This window comes from Euleptes europaea, chromosome 12 (genome assembly GCF_029931775.1).
Source record: "Euleptes europaea isolate rEulEur1 chromosome 12, rEulEur1.hap1, whole genome shotgun sequence".
Lineage (NCBI taxonomy): Eukaryota > Metazoa > Chordata > Lepidosauria > Squamata > Sphaerodactylidae > Euleptes > Euleptes europaea.
In genome coordinates, this window is record NC_079323.1 from 15,551,448 (window position 1) to 15,564,946 (window position 13,499).

Here is a 13,499-nt window from a genome sequence, read left to right on the forward strand (position 1 = left end):
GGATTTGATTGCACTGTGTGTGTGTTTGGGGAGGGTAAGCAGCTTGGTTTCAAAACAAGCAGCTACATCTTTAACTGTGATGTTTCTCAAGCCATATTTTGTTTGTCAAAACTATTATCGACATAGAACAGGCCGATTTTCCCTCTGTGAATGGGATTAAATACCTCTGCTCAAATAATGGTTTCTTTCGGTTACCCTCCAAGAGGTATCTGCTTTTGCAATCTGCTGTAAAAATGTCAACTACATTTGGGGGAAAATAAGATACTATTGATATGGCTTTCAGTGGACTGCCAATGTGGTGTTTCTCGTCAGAAAGAAGTTTCTGTTATCTGTTAATTTGTTCCTGTTTTGGCTCGATGCACAATTTCTCCCCAAGTTTTCTGATGAGTTCTGCCAGGTCTTCTGTGTTCTGTGATTTTTCTTCAAGGAGTTCATAACGCAGGCTTGAGATGTCCTGCTTAATTTCTTTCAGCTCACCTGCAAGGGAGAAGATAACAGGCTTATGAAAAAGGAGAAATCAGGTCATAACCTTCAGTGCTAAAGGTGATTTTATTTTAGAAGCACGTATTTTGATGCTTTTATTCACAGTTTGTGGAATTATCGCCAGCTCAGGAAAACACATCTTTGATTATTAAAGATAAGGAGAGATTGATCAAGAGGCTTAAAGATGTGGAAAAATGTATCCTCAAACACCAGCTATATCGTGTGCTGTCTTTATAACATTCCCTAGTGAAATATATCTGCTAACTGTAATATGTCTTGACATGGGGAGAGCTCACAAAGGGCTGGATTGAGGTGGGGGAGTGGGATTGAATGCTGGGGGAATGGTCAGTAGGGTCTACCAGGATGTATTGAATATGCATATATGTGTATGTATATATATGCTGCATGTATGATGCTTGATATTCCTATGTGTGTATGCATGGTTTATGCTATAGGGCCATACACTGTTATTAGGTTTGTGTTTTTAGTTCACATTGTTTGGAATGCATTTTTACATGGATGCAAGATGAGATAGGAAGGGAAGGTGGCATGGTATAGCCTGTCAGATCTCAGAAGCTAAGCAGGGTCTGTACTTGAAAGGGAAACCACCAAAGAAGAAGAAGAGTTGGTTTTTATATGCCAACTTTCTCTACCACTTAAGGAAGAATCAAACCGGCTTACAATCACCCTCCATTCCCCTCCCCACAACAGACACTCTGTGAGGTAGGTAGGGCTGAGAGAGTGTGACTAGCCCAAGGTCAGCCAGCTGGCTACATGGGTAGGACTAAAGGAACAATCCAGTTCACCAGATTAGCGTCCACCGCTCATGTGGAGGAGTGGGGAATCAAACCCGGTTCTCCAGATCAGAGTCCACCGCTCCAAACCACTATACCACGCTGGCTCTCAAGAAGACTCTGCAAAGGAGGGCAGCGGCAAACCCCTTGAAAGCCCGTTCCTGGGGTCACCTCAAGTCACTTGTAACTTGATCGCACTTCTCTACGTAAGGTGCAATAATCAGTCCTGGCCTGTGGATAAGAAGTTTAGCATATTGTCACCCCCACACCATGCATCACCTTATTGCCCTTAGAACTGTTGTGACTTACTACCCACAAGCTGTTTGGGTAGGACAGGCTTGACATTTAGGGAATAAATAAATATATCCTAGAAAAGTCTTTGTAAAAACGTAATCTTTGGTTAGCTGTTTTCTTGCCCTGGTTCTGCTACCCGATATTCAGACAACATCCACTTTAGCAGAAACTCACCTTCGTTGACTTCGTCGCTCTCCTTGTCCACCTGAGCTTTCAGTACGTATCTCTTAATAAGACGTTTCATAATTTTCTAGGAAAGAGAAGCAGAAAAAAAAATCTTTCTGGCACTGGCTTATGCAGGCTTACTCAGCAGTTCCAATAGGTCTTAGCTCTCAAGTAAGCGACTGCAGGATTGCAGCCTAAAATGTGAAGGTATAAGCATGGGGCACAATAAATCACATTGGGACTTTTCCTCTAATAAGGATTCATAACAAATGCAGCCGCAATATACCATACACTGCTTGAATTATGCAGTATCTATTATAAAAGCATCTGGCCACATGCAGGCAATTTATTGTCTACTGAGTTTCCTGGATCACAGACAATCTGTTATTTTCCTTTACTTGTTAGTTTTATTACATCTAGATCCTACCTGATACTTCCTTTGAGGGTTACTTAAGCTGTTTAAATTGAGGTCATCTGTGCTTTTTATACTTGAGTGCTTTCTTTGGCCTACCTGGAAAACAGAAAGGGGGGGGGGGTATTTACTGAAACTACTAAGCAATGAAGATTCAAAACTTCTCCTTTTCTTCCCATCTCCTGCTTACATTTTTCACATCAAAAGACTTCAGTCTGGAATGCCCATCACACAGTAAGGTTGCCAAAAGCGCTGAAGGAAAACGTTCTGTCTCTTTAATAGAAGTTTAATGTGTGGAATTGGGCCTTTGAAGCTTTTAAGGGCATAGAAGGAAGTGATACCCTGGGGTACCTATTAAGCCTCTATTAAAGAGACAGGCAGTTGGAAACCCTAGTTGTAGTATTGTAACAAAAGGTTCAGTGTGGACTAGAGTTCATTTCAACAGATGCGGTAACCCTCTGTTGGGGTGTGTGTGTGTGTGTGTATGACATGCACAGCAAACATAGATGGGTACAGATAAAAATGCAAAACAGCGATGCCGACAAATCAGCTTTGAGACGAAAAGCAGAGCAGCAGATCTGATTGTGACATTTCTTATGCCAAACCCCAAATAAATATAGCGAGTCATTCACAGACAGCCATTTTTACATCTACCTATGAGATACAGGGGGAGAAGCATAGTTCCAATCAGTCCAATTTGAATATAATCAGATTTGCTGATAAACTGTGGTTCACGCTGAAGCCGCTTGATGAAATCTTTTTTGGGGTGAAGAAGGGGGGCTTTCAGGTCAGAAAGCTGTCAAAAAGGAAATCTTCCCCTAGTGGTTTCTGAATCTTGCACTTGCTTACATTTATCCTCTTGTGTAGAGACTGGCCTATTCATCCAATGTGGTCAGCAGAAGGGCACTGTTAGCAGGGGATGGCATATATTATACTGGAAATTGTCACTTCAGACAAATGGCTCCCAGTGTGGAAGTCAAGTGCCTAGTGACTGGTCTACATTACTTTAAATGCAATTGTACTGCTGATCTGTATCTCCTCTCTATATTATCCAGTAATGGGGAGGGGTTGTGGCTCAGTGGCAGAACATCTGCTTGGCATGCAGAATGTCTGAGGTTCAATCCCGGGCATCTCCAATTGAAAGGATCAGATAGTAGGGGATGTGAAAGACCTCTGCCTGTGACCCTGGACAGCTGCTGTCAGTCTGAGCAAGTCTGCCATTGCCTTCCTCTGCATAGCAACCTTGGTATTACTTGGTGGTCTCCCATCTAAATACTACCCAGGACTGACCCTGCTGAGCTTCTGAGATCTGATGAGATCATAGAATCATAGAGGGGCCATACAGGCCATCTAGTCCAACCCCCTGCTCAATGCAGGATTGGCCTAGAGCATCCCTGACAAGTGCTTGTCCAGCCTCTGCTTAAAGACTGCCAGTGAGGAGGACCTCACCACCTCCCTAGGTAGCTGATTCCACTGTCGAACAACTCTTACTGTAAATTTCCCCCCTAATATCCAGCCAGTACCTTTCTGCCCGTAATTTAAATTCATTATTGCGAGTCCTATCCTCTCCTGCCAACAGGAACAGCTCCCTACCCTCCTCTAAGTAACAGCCCTTCAAATACTTCAAGAGAGCAATCATGTCCCCCCTCAACCTCCTCTTCTCCAGACTGAACATTTTCAACTCCCTCAGCCTGTCCTCGTAGGGCTCTGTCTCCAGGTCCCTGATCATCCTCATCGCTCTCCTCTGCACCCACTCTGTGTTCTTCTGATGGGCTATGGTCCCTTCCCTACCATTCACATGAACAGACTGTGCATGTGAGAAGTTATTTGCAAGGCAAAGCCAGCTGCTGTATTCATAGGTTTCTGAATAAAAATCGTGAAAGTCCTATATTTGCTAACCAGTGTTTGTACACTGGTTTGTACACATGACCACCAGGTGGCAGGATGTGCTACTTTTCAAACCTTATTCTCTGACAGGGCTTCCTTGAAGCATTATATCAGTAGTTCGGCTCATTGCTCATTTCCTGGGATGACAGGTAAGCAATAGCCATTCATTCCACTTGCAGGAGTGAATCATCAAATTAGAGGTAACTGATAGATGCCCTGTCTGTGAATATATGGAATTGATCATAGTAACACCTAGCTATTAACCTGTTCTGCACTCCTACAAGAAGGTAACTATTTCCTTGATATGGGGAAAGAACAGACTTGAAAGAAAGGAGTTTTTACAGTACAGCTTGAAGTATCTCTTATCCAAAATTTCAAAATCCGAAATGTTCCAAAATCCAAAACTTTTTGAGCTCCAACATGATGCCACTTGACCTCATGTGACAGGTCGCAGTCGAAATACAGGTGCACAACAGTTTATTCAGCGTCCCCAAGGGGAAACTACTTATCGGTAGCATATAAATTCAGAGTCAGGAAACAATCACACATTGTCCACATGGGTGGCTGTGATACTGACACTCTTGCTTTCTGCTGGTTCAATGTACACAAACTTTGTTTTATGCACAAAATTATTAAAGATATTGTATAAATTACCTTCAGGCTATGTGTATAAGGTATATATAAAACATAAATGAATTTTGTGTTTAGACTTGGGTCCCATCCCCAAGAGATCTCATTATGTATATGCAAATATTCCAAAAACTGGAAAAAAAATCCAAAATCCAAAACACTTCCAGTCCCATGCATTTCAGATAAGGGATACTCAACCTGTACATGATTTCCCTCCGAAGCTCACCCTACCTCTTGCATATCATTAGTTTCTTCTTATAGTTTGCTGTGCAATCAAAAGCCAGTATAAAACAAGGAGGGACCATGGCTCAGTGGCAGAGCATCTGCTTTGCATGCAGACAGTCCCAGGTTCAGTCCCCGACATCTCCACTTGAAAGGACCAAGTAGTAGGTGATATGAAAGACTAGTTTGGTATATGTGCTCAATTTGTGAGCTTCATGTGCTCAATTTGTCCGTTTTATTGCATACTCTCCAACTGTACATATTTATTGTTTCCCGTTAAGTGGATCAGTTGCTGATATGGAACAAATTTATACTAATGGGGGGCACCAGGGATACCATGATAATCTGCCAGGTTTAGAGGAGGGGTTGTTGCTCAGTGGTAATCTGCTTGTCATGCAGAAGGTCCCAGGTTCAATCCCTGGCATCTCCATTTAAAGGGACTAGGCAAGTAGGTGATATGAAAGACCTCTGCCTGAGACCCTGGAGAGCCGCTGCCATAGACAATACTGATTTTGATGGACCAAGGGTCTAATTCAGTATAAGGCAGCTTCATGTGTTCAGGTTTGTGATGTGGGGGTGTTGTTCTGCCTGTCAAGACAATCATCCCGAATCTTTCTATGACCAGTTTTAGCCTACTTATTTTCTGCCAAGGGGGGAAATATAATCAGCAGCTGGATATACAAACTGAAGGAATGAAGGTGAAATGCAAAGACACTTGGATGTGCACACGAGCGAAGGTATCTGTCAGTACTGCATTACTCTCAGTGGAATATGCATTCCAATCCATAATCAGTAAACACATGTCACCAGCCCACTGCTATAATGCGCACTAGTATGCATGAAGACACACACACACACACACACACACAACACAACACAAGAATCCTGGATGCAAAACAGTGGTTGGGAAAAGCAAGGATATTTCTGTGGAGTTTCCATGCCTATGAGATAACGTGCAGAGACAACTGCAGAAAAATGTCGAAACAAAGGGATGGTCTTTGCACATCCTCCACTGGTACATTCTGTGCAATTATACTGATATTATCTGTATGGATGATATCTGTATGGATGGTAGAATCATGCTTTTTGTTTTGCTTTGGCAGCAGATCAAAAATTAACAGCTGGAAGTTGGCCATTAATGGAAATCAGGTTTAACCACCATTAGAAATATAAAATATCTCACTGACACAGATCTACAAGCAATGGGTTTCAAAAGTTGTTGATAACATTAGATTTATTTTATAGTCAAGTCAAGTGAGTTAATTAGCATAGCCATAGGCCAATACAAAGTATCCTAAAATATTTGCAGATTTATTTTATATTAAATGTATTTTGGGGGGTTTCATTCTGATGCCAAAGGATTACCTTAGCACAATACATTTTTAGGCCCCAGTAAATGATCACCCCCAGGAGCCCCGTGGCGCAGAGTGGAAAGCTGCAGTACTGCATTCCAAGCTCTGCTCACGACCTGAGTTCGATCCCAACAGAAGTTGGTTTCAGGTAGCCGGCTCAAGGTCGACTCAGCCTTCCATCCTTCTGAGTAAAATGAGAACCCAGCTTGCTAGGGGTAATGGGAAGATGACTGGAGAAGGCACTGGCAAACCACCCCGTAAACAAAGTATGCCTAGTAAACATCGGGATGTGACGTCACCCCATGGGTCAGGAATGACCTGGTGTGTGCACAGGGGACCTTTACTTTTTTAAACGTTCACAGAATCATGTTGATATCTAGGTCCTTAATTGGCACTGAAAATGTAATACTCATTGTATTTAGTATTATATATGGCATATTTAGTGTTATATGGCATGGATTTTATGTTTTTTAATTATTATTGAAAACTGAGTAGAACCACAAGGAAAGGTGGGATATGAATGTTTTAATAAATAAATGACTGATTCCCAACTAAGCCAAGGAATGAGTGAAGTTATTTGGAAAACGGTGGAGTTCCCCCCATCCCACCCCGTTTCCTAACATTACCTGATTCATCTCTGCATCTTCCTGGAAACCTTTTTTATGGCAAAGTAATTTATAAATCCATTTCCTTATTCTGAGCGAGAGGTAAAGCAGAGATTTGGGGCTAGGCACTAGATTAAAAGGTACTGGAAGAGTTCTGCCCTCCTCAAAATAGGAGAACCACAGTTTTGCTCTTGCAAACTTCCATTCCACATCGGCATCGTCCTGGAAGGCACGAGAAAGAGTTCTTCAGTGAAAACCTGAAACAGTACATAATAATGTTTCCCTGTATATCTTCTTAACAGAGATGAATATATGGCATAGGAATCATCAAAAAATGAGCTCAATTATGGACAAATGAATGGGCATGATCCAGCTAGCGTTACCCATGATTAAGGACCACTGATTTCAAGAGGTGAAGTTAGTAATTAGCCTGAAGAGGAGAAGACTGAGAGGTGATATGATAACCATCTTCAAGTACTTGAAGGGCTGTCATATAGAGGATGGTGCCAAGTTGTTTTCTGTTGCTCCAGAAGGTTGGACCAGAACCAACAGGTTGAAATTAAATCAAAAGAGTTTCCGTCTAGACATTAGGAAGAATTTTCTAACAGTCAGAGTGGTTCCTCAGTGGAACAGGCTTCCTCAGGAGGTGGTAAGCTCTCCTTCCCTGGAGGTTTTTCAGAAGAGGCTAGATGGCCATCTGTCAGCATTGCTGATTCTATGACCTTAGGCAGATCATGAGAGGGAGGGCATATTGGCCATCTTCTGGGCATGGAGTAGGGGTCAATCAATCAATCTTTATTTTACGGTTATTTGACCAAAAATAGAACACATCTAATCAAGAGTAACATAAATTTTTAATAAAAATCAGTCAATTGAAAAGTCCTCAAAATAAAATATATCAATAAAATCCAATATCTAAAAGGTAAGTAAGCTAGCTTCTAAAACGTTTATCTATCAAATTGTACATTACATCCTTTCGAGCCTTATATATAGCAATGGAGTAAGGGTCACTGGGGGGTAGTTGTGAATTACCTGCATTGTGCAGGGGGTTGGACTAGATGACCCCATATATTCCAATAAAGGTCGATTGATTGATTGACTGACCGACTAGATGACCCTGGTGGTCCCTTCTAACTCTATGATTGACTAGATGACTCTGGTGGTCTCTTCTAACTCCATGATTCTATGATAAAGTGTTAACCTCAGACCTGAACAACTTGTGATCCACCAAACAAATTTCATCTGCTGTGTACTGCTGTTGCCTGCCCAGAAATAAAAAAACACAGCAATTCTCGATAGCCTGACCTTGGCCAGGGATTGAGGGTGGGATATAAGTAAGTAAGTAAATAAATAAATAAATAAATAGTCAAGCTGTAACGCTTGGCTGGTGAGCTGCAGTCACGTGCAGGCCTTAGCCTGGCTTAATTCCCTGCTTGGAAACTACAAAAAAAGTACTTGTTGCTGGATCATCTCCTAAATTTGTTTTCTCGCTGTGAAGAAAGGTTCTCTTGGAAGGCACATCTCTTTTTGTTATCCATTTGTTTTAAACAGAACCCCCGCCTGAAACGCTGAAGAGTCTTTATTAGAGATATGCATAGCCTCACTCCTTGATATTTTATGGCTGGCTCCGCCTCCTGCTGCAGCCATTTTGTGGCTGCGCCCATCACCCTGTATCAGAATTCCAAAGGTGCCCACAGGCTCAAAAGGTTTGAGGACCCCTGTTCTAGTGTGCTGAAGAAGTGGCTTGAGTATAGAACAGTTTGGCATTCAGTCTCTCAAACCACTTCCATCAGTTTCTCCTGGTCTCTAAGGCTTGATTGAAGGTATTTGATGTCTGAACTAATAAAATCCAAATTATGCTCTGTCCTATGGAAAAATATAATAATTTGCCGCCCTTTAATGGTGTACCAAATTTACCACTTAGGCTATCCTAGTTTGAGGCCACCGCCTTCATTAGGTTCGACGAATTAGGCCATTTTGCAATGCTTCGTTGTTTCTGGTTTTCAAACAACTATTTAGAATGTATCAAAACAGGTTATAAGACAACTGTTAAGTCTGTTATAAAATTATCTTTACCCCCCCACCACACTATGATTTCCCAAAACAAAATGTAACAGTTCAACAAGAAGGACTAAGACAACTCAAGTAAGTTTTACCTCAATCTCCTGGAAAGAGCTGTTGATCATTGCGATAAGCATGTTCAATAGAACAATAACCATGGTGACGTTATAGACCCCATAGAGGACATAACCAATGTTCTCAATGAACTTGTGATTGTAGTTAATGACAACTGATTTAACTTCTGAGAGTCCAAATATTGCCCAGAACAAAGTTTTGAAGCTTTCTTCTACTCTAAAAAGAAAATAAACCAGCATGAAAGTAAAAACATTTTACATTGCCTAAGATATACATAGGTAGCGCCTATACAGACTCAAAAGGAACCTAAAGGTTTACTGTCTAATCCTCATCACTAGTAGCTGTTAACCTTGTTTTGAATAGCTGTTAACCACTACCTCGGTGGTCTCCCATCCAAATACTAACCAGGGCTGACCTTTCTTAGCTTCTGAGATCTGATGAGATCAGGCTAGCCTGGGCCATCCAGGTCAGGACCATACATGAACAGAAGAGACTAAAATACAAAATACGAGATATACTTCCATCATGCTTTTGGAACAGACTGGGTTTGTACTAACCTGTCCATTACAAGAGCATTGTGTGCTTGTGCACAGGTAATAAAACAAAGAATATTCAATCAACAGTATCCCAAGGGTGCTTTCAAATTAGCTTCTGGTAGTGTAGAGCTGCCACAGCTATTTGGGTGCAATGGTGTCTCCACCTGCTCTACTGATGCCTTTTATTCCCTTGCATCAAGGGAAGGGGGCCATGGCTCAGCGGTAGAGCATCTGCTTGGCATGCAGAAGGCTCCATGTTCAATCACCAGTATCTTAAATTAAAAGGAGCAGGTAGCAGGTGATTTGGAAGACCTCTACTGAACAGCCACTGCCAGTCTGAGCAGGCAATAGTGGCCTTGATAGTCTGATTCAGTATAAGGATGCTTCATAGGTTCATTTGGACAATTGCAACCACTCCAAATGTGTGATTGCGAATACCATCTGTCTAATTAAGACCACCAACTAACTACTTGTGAACCTATTAATATAGAAGAGTCCACATTATAGCTTCATAATAACCTACTTGACATTTGAATGCATCACTCCGTTGTGTCCTTATAGCTTGGGAAAATACTGCAGGCAATATTTAAGAACCGTAGGTTGCACTAACAATAATAATGGATTTAGTTACTTACATTCTGCTTGTAATAAGCAAATTACAAGAGTTAACAGCAACAGTACTGTAAAGGATTTCCACCCTATAAAATAAGCTACAGCTGTGCTCCTCAACCCAGAGGTCATCACCCTCAAGTAGGTTGTGGAGACCAACCTTCTGGGACACGAGCCCACACTAACCCCCGTGTTTTTAGCTTGTTTTTGGACAGATCTGGTGCACGTACACCAGCATGGAGAGCAAGGGGGTCATGCCCCATGCCCCTCTTTGCATGCTTGCTGAATGGAAGAGGACAGTAAGGGGAGGTCACTTGGCAATGGAAGAGATTCCTGCATAGGCAGGTTCAGAGACCCCCTGCTTGCACAAACAGTCCTTTGCCTTCTCTCTCTTCTGCCTACCTGATACAACTCGGCCCAACTACCCCCAACTACCCCCACTGGTGGCCTGCCAGGGACCCATGGGTGCTTGCAGCAGGGAGCTCCCCATCCCCACTGGTCACAACTCTGGCTCTTCTTGCTCCTGAAACCTTACTCTGATGTCACATGTCAGTGTCTCCCATGCTGCTGCCCGGGGATTCAAAATGGGTTCTGGGTCTGGAAAGACTGAAGTCCATTGAACTACAGAGTAGAATCAGATTCCGAGAACAATAACTTACGTAGTGAAGGCTTCGTTTTGTTTCGCCCCCAAGTAGTAGGAGTAGAGGTTAAACATTCCTATCATGAAGGCCACAAACACCATGATAAATATGACCATGAATTTGAATATGTCTTTCACAGTTCTGCCCAGGGATATCTGCAGCGGTCCAAAGCTTTCGTTGGCTGGTAGAATGTATGCAATTCTTGAAAAGCTTAAAACCACGGCAATTGCATACAGGCCCTCAGATATGATTTGAGGGTCGGATGGATCCCAGTCTATTCTAGCTGAAAAGAAAGAGGGGGGGATGAGAATTTCTATTTAGTGTTTTGATGCAGTTATGTTCCAAATGAAGAATGGGCCAAATCTTCAAATGGGGTGAAGTGGCACTGTTCTTCTGAAATGGATGGTACAATTGTTATTACTTTAGCCTTATGACACTATAAACCTAGACAGCCGGCAAATACTGATTATTTACAAAACCTTTTCATTAGCCATACAACTTTGCTGCTGCTACACAAAGTGAGCCCAGTGTATTGGTAGACATGTAGCTACTAAGGTTGTCAACCTCCAGGTGGTCTAGCAAAAAGGAAACAGCACGGTGGTCAAGAAATAAGGTATAATGTCAATATACTGTAAAGTCATAAATATATACACATACAAAAATGCACAACCCACATAATCCATCTGCATCAATATACAAGTCCTAAACAGAATCAATTGTCATAAATGGATGTGCTGTATAGCACACAGAAAGGACAATGCAATTAATAGGTAATATACAAGTCTTAAAGCAATAATAGTGATGCACAAAACTTCAAACAACAATAGTTCGATAGAATGAAGGAACAATTGTTCAAAAGTAGACGCAAAAGGGTAAGGCCAGCTTCTTGGTCCCTTTCGAGCCATGAAGCTTCTTTCATCAGTTGCTTTGAGGAATGAAATTGACACGCGCAGTGTCTGCATGTTCTTGTGCATGAAGTAAATTCTCATGAAGATTATTTTAACACTTAATGCCACAAGCCATTTCAACAGAACTACTTCTAGTAACTTTTCTGCCAGTTGCTTATTGCTACCAAGGTTGTCAACCTCCAGGTGGTGGCTAGTGATCTCCTGGGGTTACAACTGATCCCCTCCCTAAACTCCATCCTCCTCAGACGCACCCCCCCCCCCAATCTTCAGGTATTTTCCATCCCAGAGCTGGTAACCCTAGTAGCTACAAATTCCTGATGAAGAGCAAGAATTGAGTACAGTAGCACCGTAAAGACCAACCAAGGTTTCCAGGGTATAAGCTTTTGAGTCAAAGCATCCTTCGTCAGATAGCAATCAAGAAGATAATAATCATATTTTGTGGAGGACTGAACCCAACATAGATTGTAATCATGCTACACATGGGAGTGAGTCCCAAGGTCGTCATTTGGACATAATTTCTGAGTAAACGTGCACAGGTTTGGTCAGTTACAGTGCAATCATAAGCAGAGTTGCATCCTACTGAGTTTACTGAAGTCAATCGACACAGAAGGGTGTACCTATGCTTAGGATCACATTGCTAGTTTCCTGTTATCTGTGAAGCTGGCATAGGGTTAGATGGTAACTGTAATGTATTTAGTTGGTGCAAGGACTATGCTGAACTATTGAACTGCTGAACTGTCGAACTCAGCTGTGCTGAACTGTGTTGAGCTTGAGGCTCTGCTCCAGGCTCCGTAATCTGTTTCTCCTATTGGACTGTGGACCAACCACCAACCACGGATTGGGGGTGGTGGCTCCAGGTGGTTGGGAACTGTATAAGTTAAGGTGTTTTGCAGTTAAGTTCATTCTCTCTTCCCTGTTAGCTGAATAAAGTGGATGCCTCCGGGCTTGTGTGTAACCTACTCATACATAATAGTAACGTACATGTCCTCTAATTTACAGCTATTCTCACAACATATTATCAAAAGCCTTTGGAGTTTCTGGAAAGTGTCTTGGTATGCAACTCTCAAATAATGTCAGAATAGAACCAATGGATTTAAAGATAACCGGCTGCATCCTTACAATACCTCTAAAGATGGTACTCTCCTGGCACGATTAACATTCTTGTAATGGTAGTACTCTCCTAGCACAATTAACTTTTCCCTGAAGCAGCAAGGTGATGTCAAGGCAAGTGAGAAGCAGAGGTGGTTTGCCATTGTCTTAGTTTTCCTCGGAGGTCTCCCATCCAAGTGCAGACCCTGCTTAGCTTCCAAGATCTGATGAGATTGGGCTGTACCATGCTGCCTTCCCTCCCCAAACAAATTTTATTAACGGTTCATATACAAACTCACCCAGAGTGTAGTACTTTATGCTGGGGTCCAGCACTGCAGCTGACATGTTGGATTTAGCGACGATGTTCTGGGCTCTGGAGGCATGCCAAAATGCCATGAACCTCGCAATGAAGGAAGCAGCGAAAATAGCCAACATGCCAAAATCTAGCATATTCCACAACTCAAAAAGGTATTCCTTGGGACCTTGGGACCAAATTTCTTTACATTCGGACCATATCATACCTAAGCAAAGTAAAGAGAGATCACACACACACTATGGCCATTTATGCAGGGTTGATTTTAATGCTCGCTCAAAGCTCCTTTTAAAAATCCGACCTTTAAAATGCCTATTCACAGTCCTGATGCAAGAGGAGAGACTTAAACAAATTCCACCCCCTACTCGCCTGCTCCTTTGTTTGCATAGTCATTAGCAATCGTAGTTTGCATAGCTAACCCGG

At 42.2% G+C, this 13,499-nt stretch overlaps 1 protein-coding gene across 1 annotated transcript in view; it reads right to left on the reverse strand.

Moving 5' to 3' along the window:
* Nucleotides 1-278: 278 nt before the first annotated feature.
* The window catches only part of TRPC6 (transient receptor potential cation channel subfamily C member 6), an 85,524-nt gene continuing 72,303 nt past the window's right edge, over nt 279-13,499 (reverse strand). The window contains exons 6-12 of the mRNA XM_056858863.1: nt 13,063-13,284; nt 10,785-11,049; nt 9,001-9,196; nt 6,866-7,066; nt 2,164-2,247; nt 1,746-1,821; nt 279-477 (exon numbers count right to left, since the gene is read on the reverse strand). Of these exons, the coding sequence (XP_056714841.1) occupies nt 326-477; nt 1,746-1,821; nt 2,164-2,247; nt 6,866-7,066; nt 9,001-9,196; nt 10,785-11,049; nt 13,063-13,284 (1,196 nt within the window). The 3' untranslated portion in view covers nt 279-325. The remainder of the gene's footprint in view (nt 478-1,745; nt 1,822-2,163; nt 2,248-6,865; nt 7,067-9,000; nt 9,197-10,784; nt 11,050-13,062; nt 13,285-13,499) is intronic.